General features: G+C 37.5%; 1 protein-coding gene and 1 long non-coding RNA gene across 8 annotated transcripts in view; one reads left to right on the top strand and one right to left on the bottom strand.

The window, feature by feature from the left end:
* Positions 1-27,647, top strand: part of MSH3 (mutS homolog 3) — a 116,292-nt gene that overhangs the window by 86,774 nt on the left and 1,871 nt on the right. For all 3 annotated transcript variants that reach the window (XM_021380285.1, XM_021380284.1, XM_021380283.1), the window contains exons 20-23: positions 1,327-1,484; positions 20,261-20,447; positions 20,648-20,777; positions 23,416-23,590. In XM_021380285.1, the coding sequence (XP_021235960.1) occupies positions 1,327-1,484; positions 20,261-20,447; positions 20,648-20,777; positions 23,416-23,590 (650 nt within the window). The remainder of the gene's footprint in view (positions 1-1,326; positions 1,485-20,260; positions 20,448-20,647; positions 20,778-23,415; positions 23,591-27,647) is intronic.
* On the bottom strand, positions 4,128-26,075 carry LOC110389594. Of its 5 annotated transcripts, XR_002433312.1 has the most exons (5): positions 25,707-26,075; positions 14,904-14,963; positions 8,486-14,294; positions 6,617-6,702; positions 4,128-5,887 (listed from the first exon to the last, which is right to left on the bottom strand). It is a non-coding gene; the product is annotated as an uncharacterized LOC110389594 (long non-coding RNA). The 5 variants fall into 5 exon arrangements; XR_002433310.1 differs by having other exon boundaries at positions 8,486-14,963; XR_002433309.1 differs by lacking the exon at positions 25,707-26,075 and having other exon boundaries at positions 8,486-13,614; positions 14,210-17,208.

Genomic DNA, 27,647 nt, shown 5'->3' with positions numbered 1-27,647 from the left:
ATGTTATGAATTTTTCTTCCGTTTAGTCATATGCATTTTATTACATCCATCCTTTATTCCTGATAATGGTATTTTCAGTGTCTTAACTTTATTGCAAGTTCTTTATGAACACGTTTTTGTTGTTGTTTGTTTGTTTTTATGAAAAGATAAATGACTTTTGCATATATCTTCCTTATGGTCTAGTTTGTTATATAATAGTGTTGGTCCTGTATTAATGTTATTTGCCTCCCTTTTGGCAAGAATGCAAGCCCAGAAGAAAAGTAATACTGTAAAGATCATAAGGTGTTTTCTGCGGAGAGCTTTGTAATTTTGTTATTGTCACAGTGCCTGATGACTTCCAGGTTTCCTAAATAGTGTAGCTAATATTTTTTATGCACGGCTCGTCCTCTCTTCCTTGCACCTCACATGGGGCAAGGGAATATGCTGACTTTTGATTAGATCGTAAATTGTTGGATTTCATTGTATGTCCCAGTAGAAATGAAAAGTCTGATTGTATGAAGTCCTTACATAACTTACTTTCCTAGTCTTGATTCAGGCCCTGAGAAGGTTTTATAGGTTCACTGATGCCTTCTCATCTGTATAGCAGTTTTCCTGCACCAGAGTATGAGTGCTTTATTCTAGAGCCATATACAAGTTTCAGTACTGTAGGAAGTCTTACACTTGAGATGAGCTGTTGTGTCTGATAATATTTTCCTTAGGATTTCTGTGATTAGATAGATACACTGATCATTCAGAGATTGGACACAGTCTGCTAACAACATCTGTGTTGCAGCCAAGTATTGCTAAACTCATCAGTGTTCTGATTTCTTGTGGTGGCCTGTTTTGATGTAGGTCCTTGAAAGGTTTAACATGTAGATCAGGTCTTTTTCTCCCCAATTTTTTCCCATTTGGCAATGAGAACTCTTAACGGGATAGGAATCCAGATCACAAACAAATTAGGATGACACTGGCTGTTCTGAAAGATTTTCTCCGTTTCTGCAAGGAAAACTGCATAGAAAGTTCTTGGTGAGCTTTCTTAGCTCCTGGATGCAGAAGGGGAAAATTTTTCCTCAGTCTGTCAACATTGCTCAAGAGTAATCAATGCTGATTGCTATGCTTCTCTCTCAGCTGCCTGGGGAAATCTTAGGAAGATTTATCCATGTGAGACTTTGTAATATCTTGAGATGTGAATGTGATGAACTCTAATAAAGGAAGCTGTTCACATAGAAAGAGAATGCTTAATCCTGAGGACATGTCCTGTATTTCTCTGAGCAAATGTATACACACTAGTCTTAATATGCCCCTCGTGCGAAGACAATATATTTAACCACTGTTTTGTGTTTCCAGAGAGATGGTGAAAGGGTCATGATAATAACTGGACCCAACATGGGAGGAAAGAGCTCCTATATTAAGCAAGTTGCCTTGATCACAGTCATGGCACAGATTGGTTCCTACGTTCCTGCAGAGGAGTCAACAATTGGTGTTGTGGATGGTATCTTTACCAGGTAATCTTTTGAAATTTGCTGTTTGCTTATGAAAACACTACTACAGTGAATGTGTGGGCATGCATCAAAGTGAATTTCATTTTTCATTTAGAATGTTAGAATTTATACTTAGTTTTTTTCCTTGATTTTTGAATATGTATACTGATTGTTAGGTTCTATTTTCTGATTTTTTGATATGCTGTTTGACTGCAGTAACTGTTTTGGAATCTTTGAGTCTTTACAGGATAAGAATGTTAATACTTACGTCTTTATTAAGATTCAGATGTTTAACTTAATCTGTCTGAATGGACATCACAACCAAGTATTCCACTGTTTGATACCTTATTAATATTTACCCTGAAACGAATGCTGCCACTTCTGAAAATCACGTTGCAGTTCTGCTGTGCAGTCTAGTTGTACGTACTTCCAATATTTGGGACTGAGTATTTGGGCCTGTTTATATTCTCTTGCCTGTACTATCAGTCTTAAGTATACATTACTTGATGTAGGTATTTTATACAATGAATTAATGGGAGTTCATTGCACTTTGCGGTTATCAGTCTCATTTTTAAAATAAAGCTAAATAAATTTTAAGGATTACTAGTGCTGTCTAAACTTTTTTTTTATAGTCAAGGATTACTGTGGATTATCCAGCCTCTGTTTCCTTCATCTTTTCTGTCTATTTTAATCAGCAAAAGTTCTGTGTTTCTGATGCCATTTGAGCTGGATAATTATTTATGGCTCTAAGTTTCATAAAGATTAGTATTATTTGTGGTAGAATTATCTTTCCTGAAATGTTATGGCAGAGTGCATTTCAGAGTTAACTTTTAACAGAGAATTTGAAATATTGCTCATATGGGGTTGCTTCATCATATAAAGATGTTGTGTTCTTAAGCATCACAGTGTCATTACAAAAAATGAACAAAATTTTGCTTTGATGCACTTCAGTGCTAAGCAGATGAACAAATTAAAAAAGAATTTGCATTATTGTTCCAAAATTAATTGGAGCTAAATATTCAGAACAGTTACCTTTTTTTCCCCCCAATCTATATTGAAAGTAATTGACTGGTTGATTGAACAAGCACTTCTGAGTGAATGCAGAGATACATAAGATGTAATTTATTTTACAGCAAAAACATTCCAGTGTTGCTAACAATTGGAAGGTTATTTTTGTTTCCTCTGTTTTCAGGTGAACATAGAGTACCCTTTTGTGTTTGCACTAACTCTATTTCTAAACATAAGAGCATAAACCTGATTCTTTTAGGCTCAGTATCCCCTTTCCTCTGATGTTTGACTGTCACTACAGCATGATTATTTCAGGAGAAAGGTTGAGAAAGATTGACTTGATCACTAGGAGTGCCATATTGTTATGTGCCCACTAGCAAGTGAACAAATGTTTCTTGTCCTCTGTGGTGTGAAATCCTTAAAGATACAAGTTTCACCAATTCCCAGTGCATTTCTCTGATTCCAGGTAGCTTTTCTCTACATAGGAGGTATTTTTGCATCTGTTCTGGTAAGCTTTCTCTTCAACCATGCTACCTTATGCTTTTTGATTTCAAGCCAAAAAGGATTAGGGCAAGTCACCTACTGGCTGTGAGGTTTCAGACCACGTAATTTGGAGCCAGTCAGATTCTAATCCCCTGATTGATTTTAATTTTTTTTTTATTTTTCCCTGTCTAAATTAGCTTTGGATTCTCAGCTGGATATGCCATTCTTCAATTAATGTGAAATGTGTCAAAATTGAAATATGAAAAGTAGATGAGTATACTAATTATTTAAATTCTTGTCAATGCACTGGTAATTGAGTAAACTAATTGGCTTAAAATTAATCAACAATGAACTGAAAATATATTACTTAGAGAAACAGTGATGCATGTGTTACAAGGTTAGCATAAGAATAACAGGAAGCAAAAAGGTTAGTTTGTGTATTACCAGTGCACAGTCCTGCATTTGGGTCAGGGCAATCCCAAGCACAAATACAAATTGGGCGGAGAATGGCTTGAGAGCAGCCCTGAAAAGAAGGATTTGGGGGTGTCTGCTGATGACAGACTCAACATGAGCTGGCAATGTGCACTTGCAGCCCAGAAGGCCAACGGTATCCTGGAGTCCGTCAAGGGAAGCTTGACCAGCAGGTCAAGGGAGGTGATTCTGCCCCTCTACTCTGCTCTCATGAGACCCCACCTGGAGTACTGCATCCAGTTCTGGGGCCCCCAACACAACATGGAGCTGTTGGAGCAATCCAGAGTAGGGCTATGAAGATGATCAGAGAGCTGGAGCACCTCACCTATGAGGACAGACTGAAAGAGCTGGGGCTCTTCAGCTTGGAGAAGAGAAGACTCCAGGGGAACCTTATAGTGGCCTTCCATCACCTGAAGGGCCTACAGGAAAGCTGGGGAGGGACTTTTTATAAGGGCATGTAGCGACAGGATGAGGGGAAATGGCTTTAAACTGGAAGACGGGAGATTTAGACTAGATATTAGGAAGACATTCTTTACTGTGAGGGTGGTGAGACGCTGGAACAGGTTGCCCAGTGAGGTTGTGGATGCCCCCTCTCTGGAAGCATTCAAGGCCAGGCTGGATGGGGCTGTGAGCAACCTGGTCTAGAGGGAGGTGTCCCTGCCTATAGCAGGGGGCTGGAACTAGATGATCTTAAATGTCTCTTCCAACCCAAACCATTCTGTGATTCTATGATTCCTTCAGAAACCCAGGATATTCATTGATCTTACAAAAGGTAATCAGTGGAACTGTGCATATTTAAACCTTTCTCTTCTATGTAATGTAAATTAAGAGAATCAGTGTTACTGCTGGGACCTGTATTAGCCATTTGCTATAAATTACAAGATATTAGATTTTAACCTGGCTTTAGCTTTCCTTCCAGGACAAATGTTTAGGAGACTGCTTTCATCATGGTTTTGTTTCTGCCTATGGAGCATAGGGGCCTTCCTAACTTTATATATCCAAGTAACGGTCATCTGGAGTCCCTATGTAGATGATTTCTCAGTGCTTTTTCTGTTCCACCATGACGCTCAGTAGCCACAAAGTGGTCTTTAGTGCCCTGTCTAGTCTTTGCCTAACTTCTCCGTTTTCACCATGCCCATGAGGTTTGAGCTCTTCCAGATTCCACAACACAGAGGCTCTAGGTGTATAGAGAATGTCAAGGAAGCAGACACCTTTATTTATCTTTTTCTTTGGAGTTCTGGAAATGTCTTAAAATATGCAAGTTTGTCAGGACAGGTTAATGTGGTGTTTCATCCAGAGTATTTTTTAACCCTAGGAAATTACTATTTTATATATTGTAATGCTTGGTTGGAGGAAAGAAATAATAAATTCAGATACCACACACTATCTCCTACATAGTTTCTTTAATGTTCTGTCTGGCTGACTGTACATTTCTAAGGCCTCAGCTTTTGCCAAGAACTCTCATCTGGTAGAGGATGAGCTTGACGAGATTTCTTTCATGTTCTTTCCACAATTCACTCTCAGTTGAGCTTTTTTATTTTGTTTTCTTCATCTGTTGCTATTGTTTTAATAGGATGGAGCTATGCAGACATCCTTTCCTCACTGCCACCTCAGGCCACAAGTATCTCACTGGAAAATGGGATTTTGTTGTTGATAACTTTGGTATATTTTTAATCTTTTGAAAACGTTGCACAGAAAGATGTCAGTTTCCAAGTTATTTTCATCACTGCCATGGTGTGTTGTTTTCTAGATGCTGCTATTAGCATAGCACTCCTGCTGTGAGGGGTGCTTTGCAGGCTGACTATATGAGAAGTTCTGTGCATCAGGAGCACCAGCAGTTCTGCTTCTTGCTAAATTTTTTAAAATATTAAAGGCTTATACTGCAGTATCTTTTTTGTTTGTAGACTGCATTTTCCAAGAGTGAATTTATATAGGTTTAAGAGATTACCATTCATTTAGGATTTATATCTTGTGTTTTAAGTAAGGTTTCCATGGAAATTGAAAGGCTGCTGCCATGGTTATTCCTTTGGATATATTTAGTATTTATGTATTATAGCATCTCTAAATTGACTTTAAATACTGCATTCTATTAAGCATTTTAAAGCTGCAAAAAAATTGTAGCTTAAAGGAAATGTCTTGCTTAGAGATACGGTGAAAATAGAAGTGATTAATCTTCATTGCTAGGTGCACAGACAAAATACAGACTAGAGCTGATAATTCCATTCTAAAGAGGAGGAAAGGGAGAGATCCTTTCAGTGCATAATGCCTCTAAACCCAGATGATCTGCTATTACCAGTCTGTTAATTGAAATCTTTGAGGGGTGAGAGTAATTTCTTCCAGTCTCTTGTTCTCTTTGACTTCTTCTTAAGTAAGTCCCTGAGTGTTCCTGTGGACTATCCCCACATTCCATTTCTAATTTGTAAAAACAGTCTTGCTCCTTCCATCGTAGTGCTTTGGTCCTCATCCTAGGGAGAGGATGTAGAGGGACTGTGAGATACAGAGTAAAAGCTCTGCTTTATATTTAATTCTCTGTATTTCTTTGTGTTTATTTAAATCTGTACTTGGATTAATGTATGTATTTTATACTAAAAATGTTTGCGTAAATCTCTCAGTTGAAATTCCATGTATCCATATTCATTTCTTCATGAGTCAAGCTATGTGGAAACTGTTAGTACACAGTAAGTTACTACTTTTCAGACCTTCTGCTGTGGCTATTAAGGGACAGATAAGTAGTGAGGAGGGCTTTGTCTTTTGAGGGTGTTTTGTAGGTGGTATTTTCTTTTTATTTCAGTAAAGGATAATGTTTTCAAGCAGCCTTCTTTCATGGAATTTCACTTAATCAGTTTCATTATAGTTAGGAATTTTAGAAGAGTTTGTAAAGGTCACTCTCCAAAGTACATTGACTTTTAATGGGATTTGAGTGTTTAATTCTCTGATAGGTTTAAAAGTTCTCATTCACAGTTCTTTGTGCAGTAAATGGGTTCAATTTTTCTTTTAAATTAACCTTCCATTTGTGTTAGTTTTTCTGCTAATTTAGTTACTCAGACACTGAAATGAATTTAATATTTCTGTGTGTTTTGTGGAATGACAAAGCAAGCGTGGACACACACACATAGAGGAACTAATGAAAGAAATTCTGTTGACCTAATAGAGCATTTAGAAGAGACAGCGTTAAGCTGCTGAGGATACCTGACCTGTAAAGAGGTCCCACTTGACGAATTATTGAAATAATTTCTTACTTCTAGAAACCTTTAATCCACTTCCTGTAGGTCACCAGTAGCTAGGAGGAGAAACAAGCAAACTAATTAATAGTTGAAATTACTCAAGACTTTGTATTCAAAATCTCAAGAATCAATTGATTGAAATCATAAGCTGCCAGTAGAAAGTATACTTTTAAGGAGACAATTCTGGGAAATAGCAAGCAGTGAAAGAAGAATTTCCTTTCTAGCATACTTATTGCCTAGCTTTCTCTTGTTGCATTTGTACGAAAGCTGTTTCATTTGTTCCAGTGGTCACGTATTAGTATGCACAGTCACATTAGAGGGACATGCATGTTCCACTGAGATTTTTATACCATCAGCCAAGCTGGGCATAGTATTTAAAGGGCAGCTTTAGATGTCTGAACTAGTATTCTGCACAGTGCTTCAATTGCATTTGAAAACTGCCTCTTGCAGGTTAGGTACTATATGCTTAAAGGTTACAGGAATATGAAGAAGCATCGGTGAGATGTGTATAGATTACCCACCCATGCACTTTCTCTCTTTCACAAAGAGCTTTCTTTCTGTTTACTGTCTTTAATCCTCACGATGGCAAAGAAATTGAGTTTAAATTGTCAAAGGAAGTATATTAAGAAAACTGAGAAGTGAAGGAGGTTGGCAATACATGTTAATAAGTGATAGCTGTAGGTTGCACAGATAAGTAGCAGTTTATTTCTTTTGTTTTATGTAAGACATAAAACAAAAGAAATTTTGCCAGCATTTCAAGGCAATTGTCTTGGCATAGAGTGCACATCACATGATTGGTATTGTGGTATACAGGACTTTGTCCTACATTTTATCCCTGTAACAGGTGATTTAGATGTGTATCTTTTTAAGATGAAGGGCATTCTTGATTCCGGGGTCTATAGCTAGAAGATACACAATTCAAATTCTGCTGTATTTCATAAAATGTGAAAACAGCTGGTCATTTCTTACCTCAGTGGAGGAGGGATGATTTAATTCTTCTAGATTGTACTTACATGTCTATACACAGAGTCTTTCAGACAGACATGGCTGCAGGTGAACACCAGAACAGGTAGATTCATGATTTGAAGTTATGTAGCTATTTTGGTACTTTCTTGTCTGTCTTTTTATCTTGTGTAATAATTTTGAAAAAGCATAATAGTTGTTCATGCAACTAAAACCAGAGTACAAAAATCTTCAGGCAGCTGATCCTCGTGTCTCTGTATAGCATGAAAAAATTGCAGAGCCATACAAATTAGGCTGACCTAAAGCAGTGAGCTGATGCTTCTGATTGATTCAGCCCAAGCTGCATCATGCAGAGGTACTTGCATGTATGTCTGTACTTCATGTACTTCAGTACATGTGCTTTTGGAGTTGTCCATGTAAGTAGTTTTCAGACCCCAGCTCTAAGACCCACATTATTAATCTTCAAGCACAAGAAACTTCTCTCAACTTTTGTAATCTTGGGATATATAAAGAGAGAGAGGAAAAGATATTTTCTACATTGTTTGAAAACTGGCAGCTTCATCTAACACTGCAAGAGTGAGTTCTGTCTCCTTTGCCAACGGCCTCAGTCATTTCATTTTATTCAGTTCCAGCCCCTGAGACCCAATTCCAAATATGGATCTTACCAAGGAAAGGTGATTCTGAGTTTAGCGATGGATTCAGTAAAGGGAAGGAACTGTAATCTTTGCAAATGACAACAACGCTACCGAAAGACTCACCAACTGAAGATCGCCTCCTGCTATAGAAAATTGGATTTGAGGACCTATGCATGTCAGTATCAACGATATCTTCACAAGTGGTGAAATGCAGTGACATAGTTCATGGGCTGTTACTTACCCCCTCATCTGTCCAGTCTTTCTAGAGTCTAGAAAAACATCTGAATAGGCTGTATCTATACAGGAAAAGACATCCCATGTATGTTATTCTCTTTTGCACACGTAGTACCAGACTGCCCCAGACTGGCCTTTCACTCCAACCTGGCTTTTTTATCCCAATGAGCCAGATTTATTGTGACATCACAAGTGGCACTGTCTTAGAGGCACCCCAGTAGTGCTGACCAGACAACCTTTATTTCTTTTTTAAGAAACTGAATAGATGAAAAAATGAAATCTCCTCCTGAGTTCTTTGCACAATGTGAGCAACAATGCTTTCAACCCTTTGTACAAGTCAGACAGTAAACTTACATTGTGCACTCCAGTCTAAAGATGAAATGGCATCATTGCTACATATACCTTGCTTAACATGGTGACACTGATGAAATTAAATATTTTTGTCGGTATGAGGCTGCTTTGAAGGCCAAGACATTTCATCACAAAGTCTCTCAAAATGGATAACTCAATGCATCATGCTGCTCTTGCCACTGGTGACAGTACTTCCCTTGCTGCTTGTCAGGGCTTGCTGCTGCTGCTATTATGTTCAGTGGATTCAGAAATCTGCAAATCTGACCTGTGGGCTATTATATGTAACTTTGTGAGAATTGTACACTCACATGGGTGTGAACTTGATGTTAGATCAGAAAAAGCAGTATTTGAATCCCTCCTTAAGTGATGTGACCAACACTTCTCCATCATCCAGAGAGCTAAAGGACCCATGCCAGAAACATGCAATGGGATCCGCACTGCCAATACCTGAAGAGTAAAGGGCATTTGCATATACTGAAGAAAATTCTTATATTTTTATATAGTAAAGTAATCTTTAAGAATAACTGAAGTTTTCTTGAGGTCTCACAGACTTAATTTTTCTTTGGCATGGTCTAGAAGATGAGACATGATAATATGGAAGAAAGCTGTTAAAGCTAAGAGAAGGGTTTTCCAAAGGAACATTTATTCAAAGTGAACTAAAAAAGAAAACCCCAAAACATAAAATCCAGCCCCTTTAAATCCACTTGTCTTTAAAGAATCTTCATCAGACATACTGCAGTTCTTTTCTTTCCTGTATGTTTTATGCAAAATGTGTGATCACTAAATGATGGAGTTGACTTTCAAAAAAGGTCAGGTCTTACAAAAGAAATTTGTGTGCTACCTCCTGAAATACTGTAACAGCTATTTAATTCTGACAACTTGTCAGTCTCATATTACCATTTTGTCAAGTGCGTGGAGTTGGAAGAAACTAGTAGGCAAACTCACTATTTTCTCTCTAAATAAACAATTTTTTTTAACCAGATAAAATGTACATGTTTATGGCATCATTACAAATTTTGGTACAGGTAAAAGTAATGACGGAAAGGAAATACTTCATTAACACCTGCAAACATTTGGGCAATCAATTTGGGATGTTTGTATTTATTTTTAATCTCCTTCATTGGAATGTCACGATCATTAAAATTTGAAAGGTATTTAAAGTTGCATGATTTACTTTAACAGGCTAAAATGTTGCAAAGTTCATTGTTCAAAGTACATTTTGTAAGAAATCTTGAGAAAATTGGAAAGCGCAGTATGGTGTGGTATGTGAACGAGGAAACAGAAAATGTTTCTATCAGAGCAGAAATTGAATGGCAGATGTTTTCCAGTTGCTTTTCACAAAACATTGAAACCTGAAGTCAATCACATAAGAATGAAAATGAAATAGGGCTTGTCAACATTAATGGAAATGAGTGTTCCATTGGTATACCTGCCAAAATTTTGCAGTTTTTTGTACTTGGGCAAATAATGTTGCTCTTTATATCATTCCAGTTTTACCAGTTGATCAGCAAAAGGCAGCACAAGAGAAGATGGGGGAAAAAAAAAAATCACAGATGCTTATTCTATATGGTAAATAAGAAGCTCCATTTTTTTTTTCAGAGCTTCACCGCAGAAGTTGTGCTATTTGCACAGTGATAGGCAAGCAATGGTTGAAAAACAGAGCAATTTGTTTCTACCAGAATTCAGTTTGTTCTCTTCTTTGCCTCTTACTCATTGTTTGCTTCGTGGGTGAGCATTATGCGCAAAGAGGGTGCCCAGGAACTCGCCTGCTTGAAAATAGTTTAGAAACACTCTTCATTAGAAGTCTCTTCCTACCTAGTGATTTCACTAAGCAGAAAGAACTGGATCCTTCATCCAGATCAACGCTGTGCACTTAACCTTGATTTTTGAAGGAGAAGCATGCTGATGGCTTTTTAAAATAGTTATCAATGTGCAGGAAAGACTTGGAGAGCTTTTAAGCTTTAAATGGGCCTCTCCCATCTTGGTTTTAGTCCTTTGTTCTGAGTGGAATATGATGTTACTGCCTAGGGAGCTAAATTGATTGCTTTTTGCTAATAACCTTTAAGGAGAAATAAGGTACGCTTTGGAATTATGAGTTCATGTATATGTGACTTAAAGAAAGATATATATATTTTTTTCTCTCATGTTTCAGCACTATTACCATGCCAGGATGGTCTTTTGCTGGTCACAGCCTCAGAAATAAGTCAGATCACTGGGGTGGAGTGGCATAGATTATGTGTGTTCACATATTTAATAGTAAGTTGTCCTGCACGGCAATCTCTGCAGTATTTTGCCAGAACAGCCTATAACCTTTTATTTTATATCACGTTATGAACTTTGTTGTTCTTAAGTCAAAAGACCCATTACCAGTCTCAAAAATTCCTCGGCTGCATTTATTGCTTTATTAAGCTTTATTGATTTCTTCAAGGCTTACAGGGTAGGATTATGGAGATTAGTCTTACTGTCAGTCCTAGAAATATCAGCTAGATTGCAAAACCTGGCATGAGGATTCAGCTAGTCAGTGTCTTCATATGTTTATGAAATATATAAAATATAAAAATATAAAATAAAATAATAAACAAAAATAAATAATAAGCACAAAATAAAAAGAAGTAAAATATAAGCTATGAAATTCCATTTTTGAGGTGACAGTAGTGGCCGGTAGGGCAGTCTGCAGGCATCCTTTGTAATACAGAAATTGATAGAGAATGTTGAAGAGAACCTATGGAGGAGCTAATCATTTAGCAGAGCTACTTGTCTGTATGCTGCCTGATTTTGGCCAAAAGTTTTACTGAAGCTTCATTATATTTTTTAGATTTTACACTTGCAAATAAATGTTTAGATTTTCAGAATTTGGATTTGAAGAAACTAGATTCTCCGTATGCCTGTGCAGTTATCCTCTAAAGATAAGGGTCAGACAATGTCAGAACAAAGGCATCTTTTCACACCATTGCATTTATATGTGGTGATATTTATTATTTTTTCTGTACACATGAATTGTGTATCTGCAGAAAAGTAGGGAACCATTCATAATAAGCAATCTCAAGGCACTAAGAAGTTCACACCAGAGCTTTCTGTATGGATATGCTCAATAAGTGTTGTTTCAATGCCTGTATTACTCTGGAAAGCAACAGTTGAGAGTCAGACCAACAGAACTTGTTAACTGTCAATACCCAAAAGTAATTTTCAGAAGTATTACTTCTTTAGAGCACAGTAATTTGTTTCATTTTGTTCTTGCTTAATTGTAATGTGTTTATTGCCAGAATAACAAAAATGACTTAAGCTTTTCATCTATGCTTGCATTCAGATAATTACACTTCTGGGGTAAATTATTCTCAGATTTGAGGGAAAAGAAAGGGGTTGTATTATATTCTTTGCACCCATTTTCTATCGTGGAGAAAAAGAAGAGAATGAGTAAAAGTTGTAGTTGCTGTTGTTAAAATAAAAATATTTTTGTTCTGTTTTTCTAGAAAAGTTTTATCTTGGATATCTGGAGTGTATTTGAACTGCAGCTACTTCTAGCAGTGTAATGTAACTCTATAGAGAGAAATTAAGCAATGCTCCATATATTTATAGCTAGTTTTGCTTCTTGTCTGTGTTCATTTCATAGTAACATGTATCTGCAGTGCTAGGTCTGTATCTCATATACAAGTAGTGGTTTATTTAACAAAATGTACGTGGCATTTGGTAAAATCTGTAAGAACAAACAACTGTTTCATTTACAGGGGTTTAAATCAAATTTGAAAATTCATGTAAGCCAATAAAAAGCTGTTATTTACATATACAGGGAGATTTATAAAAAAAGGTATGCTGCAAATTACACTATACTTGAAAATAAACTGGTAGGGTTATAATGGTATATGGAGGGGGAAAAAAAAGGAAAAAAAAATGCCTGTGAAATTGACCAGCTGTTTTTGCAGGAAGGTTGAAGGTTCTTTCCTGGAATGGTGGCACATACCTTTCTAAAACTCAAAAAGGCTAGGATTTAACGTAGTCACAACTTGAACTGGATTTTCTGTAGTGTCCACAGGTCTAAAGGGGAAAAGTTCACTTCTGCTGAATGCTTCAGCTATTGTCCCTAGTCTGTTGCTATAGCTCCTGCTTTTTAATCCTCCCTTGGCCTCAATCCTTCAGCTACATGTGCACATTAACTTAATTACCTTGAGTTCCCTCAGTGGAGTCCAAGAGTAGTAAGTGTAAACCTATGTATGTTTTAGGGTTGTGTCTTTTGCCTTTATCATTTTTTCAGTTTCTTTGGGCTGACACTGATGTCTTGCAAATAATCACTTACTGGGTTGTATTTGTAATCTGTTCTTTCTCTTGACCATCAATTAAATGTGTATGTTGTTAACTGTTTCCTACAGAGAAATCAAGGTCATGTTTTTGGAGCTTCAGTTCCTTAATGGGACCTCCACAAAACTTCTTTTCCTTCTAGTATTGGCTTTCCACTGCACACTGCCTGCACTGCCAGATCTTGCAGTCTGAATGGAGAACCTAGTGTTTCTGTTGCACTGTAAAGCATCAGAAGTGAGAGGATTACGTTCTGGTCATTCACTGATTGTATTGATTAGACTGGCGTTGCCTCCTCTGAACTCAGTTCTCTCTGGTTCAGTCAATTGATATGAAGCTTTTAAAATGTTGAATGTTCATTGCAATTCATGGATGTTTATTTCCCATGGCTCACCACAAAACCAATGCAGCTTGCATCTTGAAAGCTGATCTGTTAGATACATCTCATTAAATATACTATGGTGTTAGTGTGCGCAGCACGCCATTATTGACCAGCTGTAAAAGGTAACAAGTGATCATTATGTAATGATTTGTTCTGACTACTTCAGTTACCTAATGGTACGAAAAAAAAAAGATAAAAACAAGATTATGAAACTGAATATTAAAATCAGTTTGAACTAGTTGGTTGTAGGTTTTACTAGTTTCATTAATTTGTCAGTGATTGAGAATATCATACCTCTACCGTAATTTACCAAATATAAATGAATTTGACACTAAATGTGTGATGCATTCTTTTCAACAACTGTTCTTTTAAATTAGGTAACATACCATGAATATTTATTTAATTTGCTAATAAACTGTTGTAGAAACACTTGAGCATGTACATGCATGTTGACTGTAAATAGGTTTGCATTATGAGCACCTTCCAATTTCCTATCTCTGTTGTCCATGTAATTTCACACACATTTACTTTTTGGAAGTTGTCTGTGAACAATACAGAAATAATAACCATTCTGATAACAGTGCATCTTGTCATACATAAAAGGTTTTTTTTCCAATTCTGTAACGGAAATTTCTGTATGTTTTTCCTTATTGTCAATTTTTGTTTTGAATCAGCAATAGATTGATGGAAATGAAGTAAATGATTTACCAGTACTCTGTGGGGGAGTGTGAAGCATTAGTTTCTTTGCCAGTGCACGCTTGCATCTTCTAAGGAATTACTGGATAAATTGTCACTGTAAATAGAAAGGAGCCAGAAGTTAGAATATGTGACTTGGGTTACTTACATAGTAGGACTGTGAAATTCTCATTAGTGGGCTGAGTGTTTCAAAAGTACCTAGGGTTTCAAGTTGCTGTCATGGGCAAAACAAAATGATTGTTGTGGTTGATGGTGCTGGGTACTTGGTGTTGGTAGGAAAGTACTTGCAATAGTCAACCTGCCAGTCCTCAGTTTAAGACATCTGTTTTCATTTTCTTGGCAGACCCATTTGCAAACTACTTCCAATTTTTAACATGAGAAATCTGAATAAATGTTGTCTGCAGTAAAGAGGGCAGGACTGTGTTTTATTTTGTTTGTAATATTTTCTTGAGGAATATGAAAAGGGTGTGGAAATGGCCCCATAGCTTAATGTGTTAATATTAAATCTTCCCAATAATTTGTCTCTTAAAACAGTGATTAATTAAATTTATAGCTTGGTACCTAACAGAAAGTTAAAAACCTAGCACAATGGGAGAAGATGCACCTAGATACTGAAACAAAATTATGGTTGTGTTCTTCCATTCACATCAGGATCAACATCAAGGTTTTCTGTTCCCATAAACATCTTCTTCAATTAATTACTTACATTTTTCCAAGTTCTTTGTGCAGAGATCAAGTAAGAAATTTCAGCTGGAAAGAGTGTTTTCTGCAAAAATCAAAAAATCAATGTTATGAGGTCTTTTTTATTTTAAAGAGTAACTCTGCAGTGTCAGTCAAAAACATATTGCTGAGAAAAGCCCCATGCAAGAAAAGGGATAAATTCTAAGGCAAGAACCCATCTATTCCTTTCTTTCTTCAAAATAGTTATTTTAGTTTAAATAGCACCTGTTCAAATACAGTGAACTTTGAAGTGACATTTTGAAAGGTTTTGTTTGAGAAGAGAGTGAGTGAAATTGTAAAGTCACATTATGAGTATATTTTGTGTTATTCTCTTTCAGTCAGAGGAGGAATGTCTTTGTCGTTGCTGAGAGTGCGTTATTCTACACCTTCTGTTTGAGATAATCTCAGAGAAAAGAGTAATTCTGTTATAGTGTTAGTTGTTCTTGGTGAATAAATAATTTGACTATGAATACAGTCTGAGTAGAAGTCTGATTTCAAATTCTGATCCCTGGAAAATTAAATCATGCCTAGAAACCAGAATGCCTTTTCGTGAGAGCTGTGGTTACTGCAAAGGCAACCTGTGGAGACTCTATACTAACTAGATTTGTTATTCTGTAATAGGCAACAGTTTTCATTTCTCCAGTAAGTATTTTAGTTGGATGAACTTCTAGGCAAGAGCACCTTTCTAAAGTTAAGGTAAAAAAAAACCCTTAAATTTCTTTTTTTCTTCAGTCAGAAGTATTTAACAAACTAGGAATGAAAAATGGCATTGGGATGTTCGAAGCCATATGAAAGCAGGAATTAAGGAAAGTTAAACTTTTAAATTTTCTTGGTTGCTTTTTGTTACCACCAGTTGACCTCTGACCACTCACACAACTCTGAGCCATCCCTGGTCTGCAAGTCTGTCTCCAGGACACTCTGATTTTTGAAAGTAGTGATAGCAGGGTGCTGAGTGAAGGATCTCCAAGAAGAGCTCAGTTGGCTCAATTTCATTTCCTTCCTCCGTACATATTTTTATGAGGACTTAGACCTGACCAACTGATCAAAAGTTTGAAATCACCAGACTTTAAGGAAACTTTCAGAGCCATGCTGTGGCTCTAAATGCAGTATGAGTTCGTGACTTGTGAGAGTAATTTTAAATGGATGCTGGATTCCTAAAAACTCTTTAGATAGAAGGAAAAACAATTCTGCTATTTTAATTCTAAGGATTTCTGAATGGTGTCATATGTTTTATCATTAGCAAATTCTCAGTATTCGTAGAACCCCTTAGGACAAAATGTCATTGGATACCTTCCCAGAAGGGTGTGCACTTGCTCTGAAAAAGGTCACTGTTGTGTGCATGTGTGGACTTAGGAAAGCAGGTTAAAATGCCGCTACTGCCCAAAAAAGAAATCAGTGTCTTTTCCTCCAAGGGGTCACATAGAGGTTAAGCATGTAGTGCTAACTGATTGACGTAAAGTCCACTAGCACTGCCTATCACATAATTTATCTATCAAAAAAATTAATTGATGTAAATAGTGTCTCTGTTGTTTTTCACTTCGATTCTAGACAAGAATCCTCAGCACTTGAAGCCATATGCTGAAAAGGGATTATGCTTCCTAGTGTTTTTTTCTTCACATAATAAATATGTTGAATACTCTAAGAAGAAGAGGTTTTAATTTTATAAAATTTGGTTGGCTATCAAAGAGACATTATAACAAGTGGTTTCCAGCCAAATTGCATTTGCTGAGAAGTGATAGATCTTTTGCCAGCACTAAAGAGCCACTTTTCACGTTGGATGTCTGCACATTCTTCGTGGGCAGAATGCAGTAATTTTCCTGAAAGTAGACGTTAGAAATTCTATAGCAGAAATTGAAGTTTTCATATTAACTATGTCACTACTTCCAGCAGCTGGTGTTTTAACAGATAGAGCTAGTGAGGTTGAGCGGTGTTGGTTTTGCTCCAACAGTTTTCTTTTCGACTGTCTTATTGTATGCTTTCTTCCTCTTTTTTTTTTAATTAGCATTTTTAATTAGGAAAGAGGGCAGAAAAGAAAATTTGGATAATGCATAATATGCCTGCATCACTGTAGTAAGGACCACTTATTATTCTTAGTATATTTCACTGCATTGTTTTCTAATGTAGTGATAAATCTAATCAAATGGTTGTTTTTATTTACAAATAACATTTAGAGAAATACCTGATCACTATGTAGGTACCTTGTTAGAGGAGGAAATTGAAACAAAACAAAATGGACAACAAAAACAAAAAATAAATTGCTGGCAACTTCAAGACTTAGAGGAGTATCTGTACTTTTTTTTTTTTTTTTAACTTTTCTAACTTAACAATTTCATTAGGATAACAACCTTATTATAATGTATAGAGTAGCTGATAACAAGTCATTTGAATTCCATTCAACATTATTAAAAAAGGCATAATGTGTTGATGTATAACAACACATAGGAGACAAAACACATTGAGCTATACTCAAAGTTACTGGCTCTTTTAGAAGTTTAGTGGGATTTATTAGAACTGATTTAAACTCAGAGAAAAAGATTTTTAAGGTAATAGTCATTTTTACTCAAATACTTCATTGTATCATGATTTTTTTTCATACACTTAAGAAGTAATGTCTTGGTGCATATTAACTATTAGTTTTATGAATGCTATTGTCCTCTATTGAAATAAGTACTCTTACATGTGTCTGGGACGATACTACTTATCACATTGCTTCTCTTAGTATTGAGGGTAGAGGTAGAATAAACAATTTTAATCTGTTTTCAAGGATGACTTTTAAGAGTGTCTTGTTTCCAAATACTTTTTTTATTTTTCTTTTTTACCTGTAGATGTGGCTGAGTTGGATTTGTATGTTTTGTGGTGCTGTAAGGAAAGCCTTTTTTTTGCAGCCGTTGTTAACAAGATAAAGATAATATTGATTTCTATTTATATCTTGAGCATTTAATGATGAAGTTCTGAAAATTACTGTCACAAATGCAAATTAAATTCAAAATGACTAAATGATTCTGGGGGCTCTGTGATGCAATCCAAGAAAGAAACATAACTGAGAACTCTCCTCATAGGTGCAGAACAGACTGATTGGCTAAACAGGTGCTGTCTCTGTAATGAAAAGCCAGATAAAAATGCTAAAATAATAATACTAGTGATACCAGGGTTGGAAACTAAGGTTAAAGTTGCCCATTATGGAGCTAGAGATTTTTTAGATGCGGAGAGTATTTATCTTTCTGGCAAACTTGTTTGTAGTTCACAGCATTAAAAACAGATCTAATCTGTATTCTTCTGTGTAGATCTGAGCTGTAGGGCAATAAAGGGGGATTGTTTAATTTTGCAGTAGTATGTGATGTCTGAACCAAAGTAGGAAATGTGCTGGGGAGGTTATAGGACAGTGAGAAATTCAGCGATGTGTTTGTAGTTCTTAACATCCTGGTACATATTTAAGGCATTTAAAGAGATTACAGTATTGAATGGTTTAATAAAATGTTAATTTCACAGCTTCTCAATATCCTGAATTATACATTTAATGATGTTATGGTGTGGAATACTGATAACCAAAAATCATAAAACCATGACAGTTAATTAAACTTTAATTTAATTTAACTGAATTATGTGCAAAATCATCTTTCTTTGGAGTCTGTGGGAATATACCCGCTGTTTGTGTATGCAAACACATATCCTCTAAAAAGTACCTACATACGCTATGTGCTCATTGCATCATAATGCCTATCTCCAACCCACATTAGTTCGTTTATAATTGAAGATTTGCTTATTGTTAAGTTATACATGCCACCATGCAAAATTTTCAGGGCAGGAACTGGAGGATATATAGCATGCATAATTGTACAGTGTTCAACCTGTTAGTCTGTGGTGTTGGTAGTCAGTTACTCTTGACAATTATAAGATACTCATAAAATGATGAGAATCTTGCTAGTGCTTCTAAGGGCAACAAAAACAATTGCACTGGAGAGATGCTGCAAAAGACTGAAAGAAAAAAGCTATACTGGGATTCTCTTTCAAGGTTTTGATTGGCTTTAAATACCGTTGTGGCCAACTGTTATATTTGAAAATGTAATATGTTAAGCCTGTGAGTCAGTTTTCCTTAAGTCAGTGTGGCTTGTATGTAACTATATTGTTGGCTGATGAGAGCGAACAAACCCATTTTTACAGTCCTGCTCAGTGGATTGCTAATGATAAGCTATCTCAGAAGTGACATTGTGATGTGATTAATGTAATTGAAAAGCATAGATGGAGGAAGGAAATATTCATTCTACCAGGTAGACAATGTAGTTACTGAGGAGGTAAGGAAACTTTCACAAGAAAAGAAAAATACAGTAAATTACTGTAAGGTTTCTGAGACGAAAACTGTGATTTCACCATCTGAAACAGAATACAGGCACTGAAGGTTACATGAATCTGAAGCAGCATTAAAAGAGGCACGAAGGAATGTGTGTGTAAATGCGTGCCCATTTGTGTGGCAAGCAGAGGAGGTAAGTTGAAGGTCAGTTACATAAATGGATGAGGAGAAAAATCATTCTGTTAAAGTCTGTAATTGGAAGAAATCATTATTTTCTTAGTGCTTGAGGGACCTCACTGCTTTATCTGCTGGATGCATAAATACCTGGGCAAATGAGTTTCCACTGTATTTCTATGTGGGAGTGCTACTATTTGATAACTGCAGGTTAGCATTTATAAATATATGAATTAGATAATCAAACCAAAGGGGGGAAAAAATCCTTTTCACAGCTACTTTTGCTGGAGTCCTTCTAGTGAGCTGAGTAGTGAGGTCTGGATTATCGGGATCCATTTCAGAGGGAAGAGCAGGCCACTTTGGGCAGCTTCTCAATATGGAAGGATTCCATGCTAAGAAACGCCCGCTTGTTTGCCTTCTCTTTTTCCCCCAGTTTCTGTAGTTGGCATGAGATGCTGCATTTACTGCCTATGTGACAATACACTACTGTCTTGCCTTGGGACTACATTACTGATGATGCAGAAAAGTTCCCTGCTGTCCTTACAGTCTGACCTCCCTCAGAAAACTACAGGGTCTGTGTACACTGTTGTCTTGAGGAGTGCATGCAAGCTTTTATTTAATGGTACATTAATTCCTCTTTCTGGACCATTCAGTCCTTCAGAGCACCCTCACATCTACACCATGTGCTGTTGCTGGCTTTTTTGTAAGCAGTATCTGGTTTTGGAAGGTGGATGTTTTGCCTGCTTTCTTCTGTTCTGCTTCTGTTTGAAGCAACAACAGGAGACTTACAACAAACTGATTTCATGATCATGATCTTTTTTTCATTGTATCTGGCCCCTACTTGAACTCAATAAATTGATCTGCTTTGTATCCCAATGCAGAATGGGTGCTGCAGATAACATTTACAAAGGCCGAAGTACCTTTATGGAGGAACTCACAGATACTGCTGAGATAATAAGAAAAGCAACTTCAAGATCACTAGTAATTTTGGATGAACTGGGAAGAGGAACTAGCACACATGATGGAATTGCTATTGCTTATGCTACACTTGAACATTTTATTACAGATGTAAGTAGTCAATCTGACGTGCTTGTGAACACCTTTTCAGCCTGTGCTATTGTAGGTTGACTTTGACATGGTCTGTTCCACTGTTGTAGAAATGTGCTATGTCTTAACTCAGTGCAAGGGCTTATGTATAAAGAATACCAGTGCTATGTTGTTGTGTTGGGAAAAAAATTAAACCTTATGTCTCAATCTCCTTATTGTAGGTGGAGTCGCTAACATTGTTTGTCACGCACTATCCTTCAGTTTGTGAGCTAGAAAAAGTGTATCCAGAAAAAGTTGGTAATTACCATATGGCTTTCTTGGTGAATGAGGAAGAAAGTGCTGAACAGAAAGGTACAGTATAAATTCATCTGATATTCTGGCATTTCAGGCAGAGACAGAAGTTGTAGTAACTGTTACATACTGCACACACTGAAGTATCAGTCTATACTCTCAATTTTAGGGCCTTGAAAACTAAATAATCATTTCTCTTTCACAGTTAATACAAGGATGACTGAGCTGGGTCAGATCAAAGATTCACCCAGCCTAGCATCCAGCTTCTCACGGTAACCAAATAACTGAGGATTAGGGAGGAGGGATTAGGGATCAAACATACGGCAGCTCTTTCTCTGAAAGATCCCACTGTCTGCAAACATTTGCTCGTTAAAGGGTTTTCTGGGGTTGTTGGTTTTTTGCTTTTTGTTTTTTTTTTTTTGGGGGGGGGGGTTCTTTGAATCTTTGATGGATTTCTTTTAAATGAGGTCCAGTCTCCCTTTGTATCCATGTATACTTTTAGTATCTTCATCCTACTGTGTCAAAGAGCTCCAAAACTGAACACTGCGTTATGAGAAGAACCACCTCCTCTTGTTTATTTTGAGACTGTTTTGAAACATGTAGTTTCAGTTGATGGCCCCAGTTCTTGAATTCAAAGAGAAAGAGGAATAATCTCAATTTCCTGTTTCTGTCCCATGCCTGATTTTGTATGTTGCTTATCTTAATCCCATTCACCTTTGTTTTTATCAGGCAGGAGAGTGACAGCGGTTCTTCTTGTCACTGTTGGTCTGAATTAGTTAGTATTTTCAGTGCAGTTTGTCACCTTACTGCTTACCCTTTTTCTCTGTTTGCTAATGGATAAGGTAAGCAGCTCTGTCTCCCTTGATGATCCTCTCCTCAGTCTCTCCTTACAGTGAGAACTGACTTATAGCATTACCTGTCTGCTAGCCAGTTATTTACAAAGACAAAGGCCTTCCTTGTGGATCATGGCTGCGTGGTTTTTAGAAGAGCATGCGATGCACGACTCTTCTCAAAATCATTCTGAAAATCAACATAGCATTTATCCACTGTGTCTATTTACTCACATGACTTCCAAACTTAAACCAGATTTGTGATGAAGAACTTCCTTCTACACAAAGTTCTGTGGCTGTTTTCCTGATATGTTAGCTTTACTCAGACATTTGAAAATTCTGTTCTTATTCGGGTTTTCCCATTTTGCAAAGTAATTGCATGTTCTCTATATCACTTCTATTTTTTTAATTTTAATTTTTCAAATTGCTGTGGTATTTGTCATTAATATTCCCTATAATTCATTCATAATATTGTATTATCTGCTTAGGTTGTAAACTAATCAGGCAGGGGTGTCTAGTATTGCCATTAAATACCATGCATAAATAAAATAATCTATCACTTTTTAAACTTCTCAGAAACTTAAAAAGAAAAGTTACTTTCTAAAACCTGTACTTATGCAGAAACTCTTCAACTTCAGATGGAGTTTCATCTGGAGGTAAATTTTGCCCTTTATATTCTGTTTAATTTTAAAACCAGGGATCCCTGAAATACGTGCTAACTAGAGCTCAGGTTGTTTAAAGCACTGTTGTCTTTCATTGAATGCTATCTAGTAGTGTTGATGTTTGCGGTTAAGCGCATCAGCATATCTTTTCACAGATAGTTCATTAATTGACTTTTCATCTCTGGTATTCTCAGGCAATTAAGATGATGTTCTTACTGTTCTTACTGTTTCTTATCTACTGTGTCTCTGAAACCCTATATTTTTTAATGCGTTGCTTCAGCCTTCTTTCTTTCAATATTTGTTGGCCTGAACCTTCAGACCATATGTAGTCTTCACTGCTAAAACTCTGGAAAGCACAATAGGTGTAATATCACAACCTGGGAGCAACAACACATCTATACTTCTTACTTAACCTGTATTTTTAGCTCCCCTGTCTGCTGTCTTAATGTTTTAATTGTTTTACTTAAGATGAGATTTATGGCACATTTATTTTTGCCAGTCTTTGGCTTGGAACACTCAGATCAAATCAGCATGAGTCATTAGCATTTATGAAATCTCCAGTTTCCAAAAGCTTACATTTTCAAGACAGAAGAATGAATGGCAGTGACTGTCACCATGTTTTTTCTGCTTTTAACACAAGGCCTGGATTGTGCAGAAATTTAAAAAGGATGCCTACAGAGGAAAGGGAAGGCATCATCAGATTTATTATGCTGGCTCTTATATTTTCATCTTACTGTCATGGAATAAAAGAATCCACTGTCCCTACCTTTGGGTTTCCATAAGCATTTTCTGGAGCTCCTAACCCACTGGCAGGCAGCAAACATTTTGCTGTGCTGTACTGATAGACTTCGTGACTGCAGGATTATGGACACTTCCTTTATTCTGTTTCATAGACATGAGTTGTACTTGCAACATAACCAACCAATTTGACATACAAATACTCTTATGTGTTACACACACACAAACACATGCACACGCTTCTCCCTAGTAAGACACCAGGTAAAACTATAGTAAAACGTATTTTTCAAACTCACTGTGTGAGTGAAACAAAATGTGAACTTGAGGAAACATTTTTATCTATTCAATTGAATTAATATCACAGGCAGCATGAATGATAGTAAAACCAATTAATTGCTATTTCAGGCATTGGACTACAACATTTTATTAATAAAATAGAGGGATCCTGATTTTTGTTTTATTTTTTAGGATCTGAAGAGGAAGAGAATCCTGAATTTATCACTTTTCTTTATCAAATAACTAAAGGAGTCACTGCAAGAAGCTATGGGCTAAATGTTGCCAAACTGGCAGATATTCCCAAAGAAATCTTGAAGAAGGCAGCTCACAAATCAAAGGAGTTAGAGAGACTGGTGAATATGAAAAGGTGAGAACAATTAGGAGGTTTTTTCCAGATGTGACTGGAAGAGTGTTTCACACTGAATGTACATTAAAAAGAGCCATCAGAGCTATTTTACATATAAGATATTCCTTCAGGAAAGAGAATATGAGATAAAACTTTCAAAAATACTTGATAAATTATGCTATCAATTTCAATTAAAGCTTTAGATTTTGTAGTTAGCTATTATGTCAGAAGTTAATTGCTACCCTCTTAATCATGATTGGAAAAAAAAACACTAAGTGCACGTTGAAGTAAAGCTGGGGATAATCTTTTTCTTAAAGCATATAGTAGCAAGCTTATTCTTTTAAATACATGATTTTCACTTTTTTCAGGAAGAAATTCTCAGAGAGATATTTGAAGTTTAACTATCTACTAATATCTATTTCTCTTGCAATAGTGATGATGAAGATATAAATAGATTTAAATCATAACACATTTTCACTTTTACACTTGAAATTTTATTTCCATGCTACAATGGCTGCTCCAAAAGTAATGCCTCCTATTTTATGATGTTATGATGTCAGAGGCGGATACTGGTGGTATGACAGTAGAGGTTGAACCTTCCCACCAATATCCCATTAAATGTTGTTGCCGTGTGACAGATGACAGCAGAGGGGCAGTCTGACAGAATGGTGTTTGACATGGAGATGCATATGAAGCAGAGGTGTATCACTGACTTTCTCCATGCAGAAAAAATGGCACTCATACACATTCATTGACTCTTGCTAAGTGTTTACGGAGGCCAACTAGTGCTGGTTCTTGTTCATTTTACGGACACCAACCAGTGCAGGCTCTTGTTCATTGCTGGCAAAAATGCATAGCTAATGCTGGTGACTATGTTGAAAAAGAGTGCTTTGGAGCTGAGAATTTGCTCTATGAAATAGTGTACTTGTGCTCTTTGTATCTGTTGTAATTTATATGGAAATAAATAGGAAGCATTACTTTTGGAGCAATTTGCAGACAATGTAGAGAAGAACACTGGTATTTTTGCTATTTTAACTTAAAACTAGATATTTATTATACATTATGGATGCCCCCCAAACACACCAGATTTCACTGAAAGTCTTGAGATTTTAGTATTTCTCTGAGAACCAAGTTTCATTTAGGAATGCATGTACCTCACATACTCGACTATTCAAGAAAATTCATGTGTATCAAATAGCATCACCTGTAACATTATGTACATATTTCAGATGTAAATATATACATAGTATTCATATGCATTTCCACCATTTTTTTTGTTGTTATTATTTTCAATGCCAGTCCTATCAGGAAAATTCCAGTAGCCCACTGGGAATACAATAAATCAAGGTCTTTATTGCCTGATGGTCATAACCTATCATAGACAGGTTAAGAATTAGATAGGTAGAAGAATTTTGTAAAAGAAAACTTTATTGACTAGTTATTTGTAGGTGCAAACAGTTCTTTTCATGTTAAATTTTTGATGTAGTGTTTAGCACTGATTTTTATCCATTTCTAAGAAAGCAAAATAAAATTTAAAAACTGTATGGAAGATACATGACAGTTTGTGGAAAAAATAATGTGGTAGCTTTTGTTCATTGGGAATAGTGGTCCATAATTTACGAAAGTAAAATGTCAAATTACTAGCAGCATCATAACTCTGCTGAAGATATATAGGATTCTAGATCTAGAAAAAAATATTTTCCAGAAAGGTGAGAATGGGAGCTGGAAGGCCAGAGTTATTGTGTAATATAATTTAGAAGAGAAGTAATAGTGTAATTTCCATTCTGTCAAAATCATAGGGCAGAAACAGAGTTCTAGCATGCCTCCATTGCCAAAAATGTAGTTAACTGCATACAACACCTATGAGCAGTGAAAATAGTATGTGATGATGTAATTAGAAGACTGATCTGCAGTGCACAGTTAAGGGTAGGACTAGGGCTGTCTGGGTAAGTGTAATTAGAGGACTTAATTATGTGACATTTTTCAGCTTTTCAATATGTAAGCTGCCATTTGTATTTTAGTTTTTTGTGTGTGATTTGCTGGTGTTCTTAAAGAGAAAAAGAATAAATATGTCATCCACATCTGCAGTGGGTACTTCAGCCCAGCTGGTGGCTGAGGCCTGAGACCTGCCGCCTACCTGAGCCTCCTTCCCCTCCAGTGTGCGCAGCTTTTAGGGTCCAATCCAGCTGGAAAAGCCATTTCTTCACTCCCTGCCATACCAGTTCAGTTTCCTGGTGTGTGAGGAGAGCAGGCAGTACTACCTGGACACATGTGGAAGGGAGGAGGTGGTTCCTTCTGGCAGCAGGGTGAGGCTGCAGCCCTGCCGCCTCACCAGCCCCACCAGCCCCACCTGAAGGTCGCCACCTCTGCCTCCCTCTTGGATGAGAGACAGGGCTGTGCACAGGGTGAGGTGCTCATCCACACAGCCATTGCTGAAGCACGGGGTTCCACCTCTTATCATAGAATCATAGAATCATAGAATGGCTTGGGTTGAAAAGGACCTCAAAGATCATCGAGTCTCAACCCCCCTGCCAAGTGCAGGGTCGCCAACCGCTAGACCAGGCTGCCCAGAGCCACATCCAGTCTGGCCTTGAATGTCCCCAGGGACGGGGCATCCACAACCTCCCTGGGCAACCTGTTCCAGTGCGTCACCACCCTCTGTGTGAAAAACTTCCTCCTAATATCTAACCTAAATCTCCCCTGTCTCAGCTTAAAACCATTCCCCCTTGTCCTATCGCTATCCACCCTCACAAACAATCGATCCCCCTCCTGTTTATACGCTCCCTTCAAGTATTGGAAGGCCACAATGAGGTCTCCCCGGAGCCTTCTCTTCTCCAAACTAAACAAGCCCAGTTCCCTCAACCTTTCCTCACAGGAGAGGTGCTCCAGCCCTCTGATCATCTTGGTGGCCCTCCTCTGCACTCGTTCCAAGAGCTCCATGTCCTTCTTGTGCTGGGGGCCCCAGGCCTGGACGCAGTACTCCAGTTGGGGCCTCACAAGAGCGGAGTAGAGCGGGACCACCACCTCCCTCTCCCTGCTGGCCACTCCTCTTTTAATGCAGCCCAGAACATAGTTGGCCCTCCGGGCTGCCAGCGCACACTGCTGGCTCATGTCCAGCTTCTCGTCAGCCAGGACCCCCAAGTCCCTCTCCGCAGGGCTGCTTTCAAGTTCTTCTTCCTGCAGGTTGTATAAATTCCTGGGATTGCCCTGGCCCAAGTGCAGCACCCTGCACTTGGCCTTGTTGAACCTCATTAGGTTCTCGTGGGCCCACTTGTCCAGCCTGTCCAGGTCCCTCTGGATGGCTGGGCAGGCTGGACAAGTGGGCCCTCTTCTGGGTCATCCCCTCAGTGTAAATCTTTGTGTGAACTTTGTAGGGGTCTTCATACACCGTGAGAACCCAGAGCTCCAGTCAGTGAAAAATCAGAGATTATCAAATGTGGCTGATGACTTAACAATACGTAAATCACTCTATCACATAATTCTTCATTCTTAATATTTTTGGTTCAATATAAGTAATTAAAGATATATTCTCTTTTGCCTATTCCTCCTTGCTTTCTTGAATTGCCATTGTGTGGAGCTTTCAGGGAGGGTCCAGAGAAGGCCACAAGATGCTCATAGGGCTGGAGCACCTCTCCTGTGAAGAAAGGCTGAGGGAGCTGGGCTGGTTCAGTCTTGGGAAGAGAAGGCTGTGGGGAGACCTCATTGCGGCCTTGCAGCGTTTGAAGGGAGATTGTAATCAGGAGGGAAATTAATTTTTTACATGGTCTGATAGGACAAGGGGGAACAGCTTTAAACTAGGAGAGGGGAAATTTAGGTTAGATATCGGGGGAATTTTATCACAGAGAGTGCTGGGGCCCTGGCACAGGCTGCCAAGACAGGCTGCGGATGCTCCATCCCTGGAGGTGTTCAAGTCCAGGTTGGATGGGGCCCTGGGCAGCTTGATCTAGTACTTGACCTAGAGGTTGGCAGCCCTGCCCACAGCAGGGGTTTGGAACTAGATGATCTTTGAGGTCCCTTCCAATGGAAGCCATTCTATGATTCAACATTTTCTTCTGTACCTCCTCTCCAAAAGATACAT

This window comes from Numida meleagris, chromosome Z, assembly GCF_002078875.1.
Source record: "Numida meleagris isolate 19003 breed g44 Domestic line chromosome Z, NumMel1.0, whole genome shotgun sequence".
NCBI classification, from domain to species: domain Eukaryota; kingdom Metazoa; phylum Chordata; class Aves; order Galliformes; family Numididae; genus Numida; species Numida meleagris.
The sequence above is the reverse complement of the archived record's forward strand: the minus strand, read 5'-3'. Positions and strand labels throughout refer to the sequence as shown.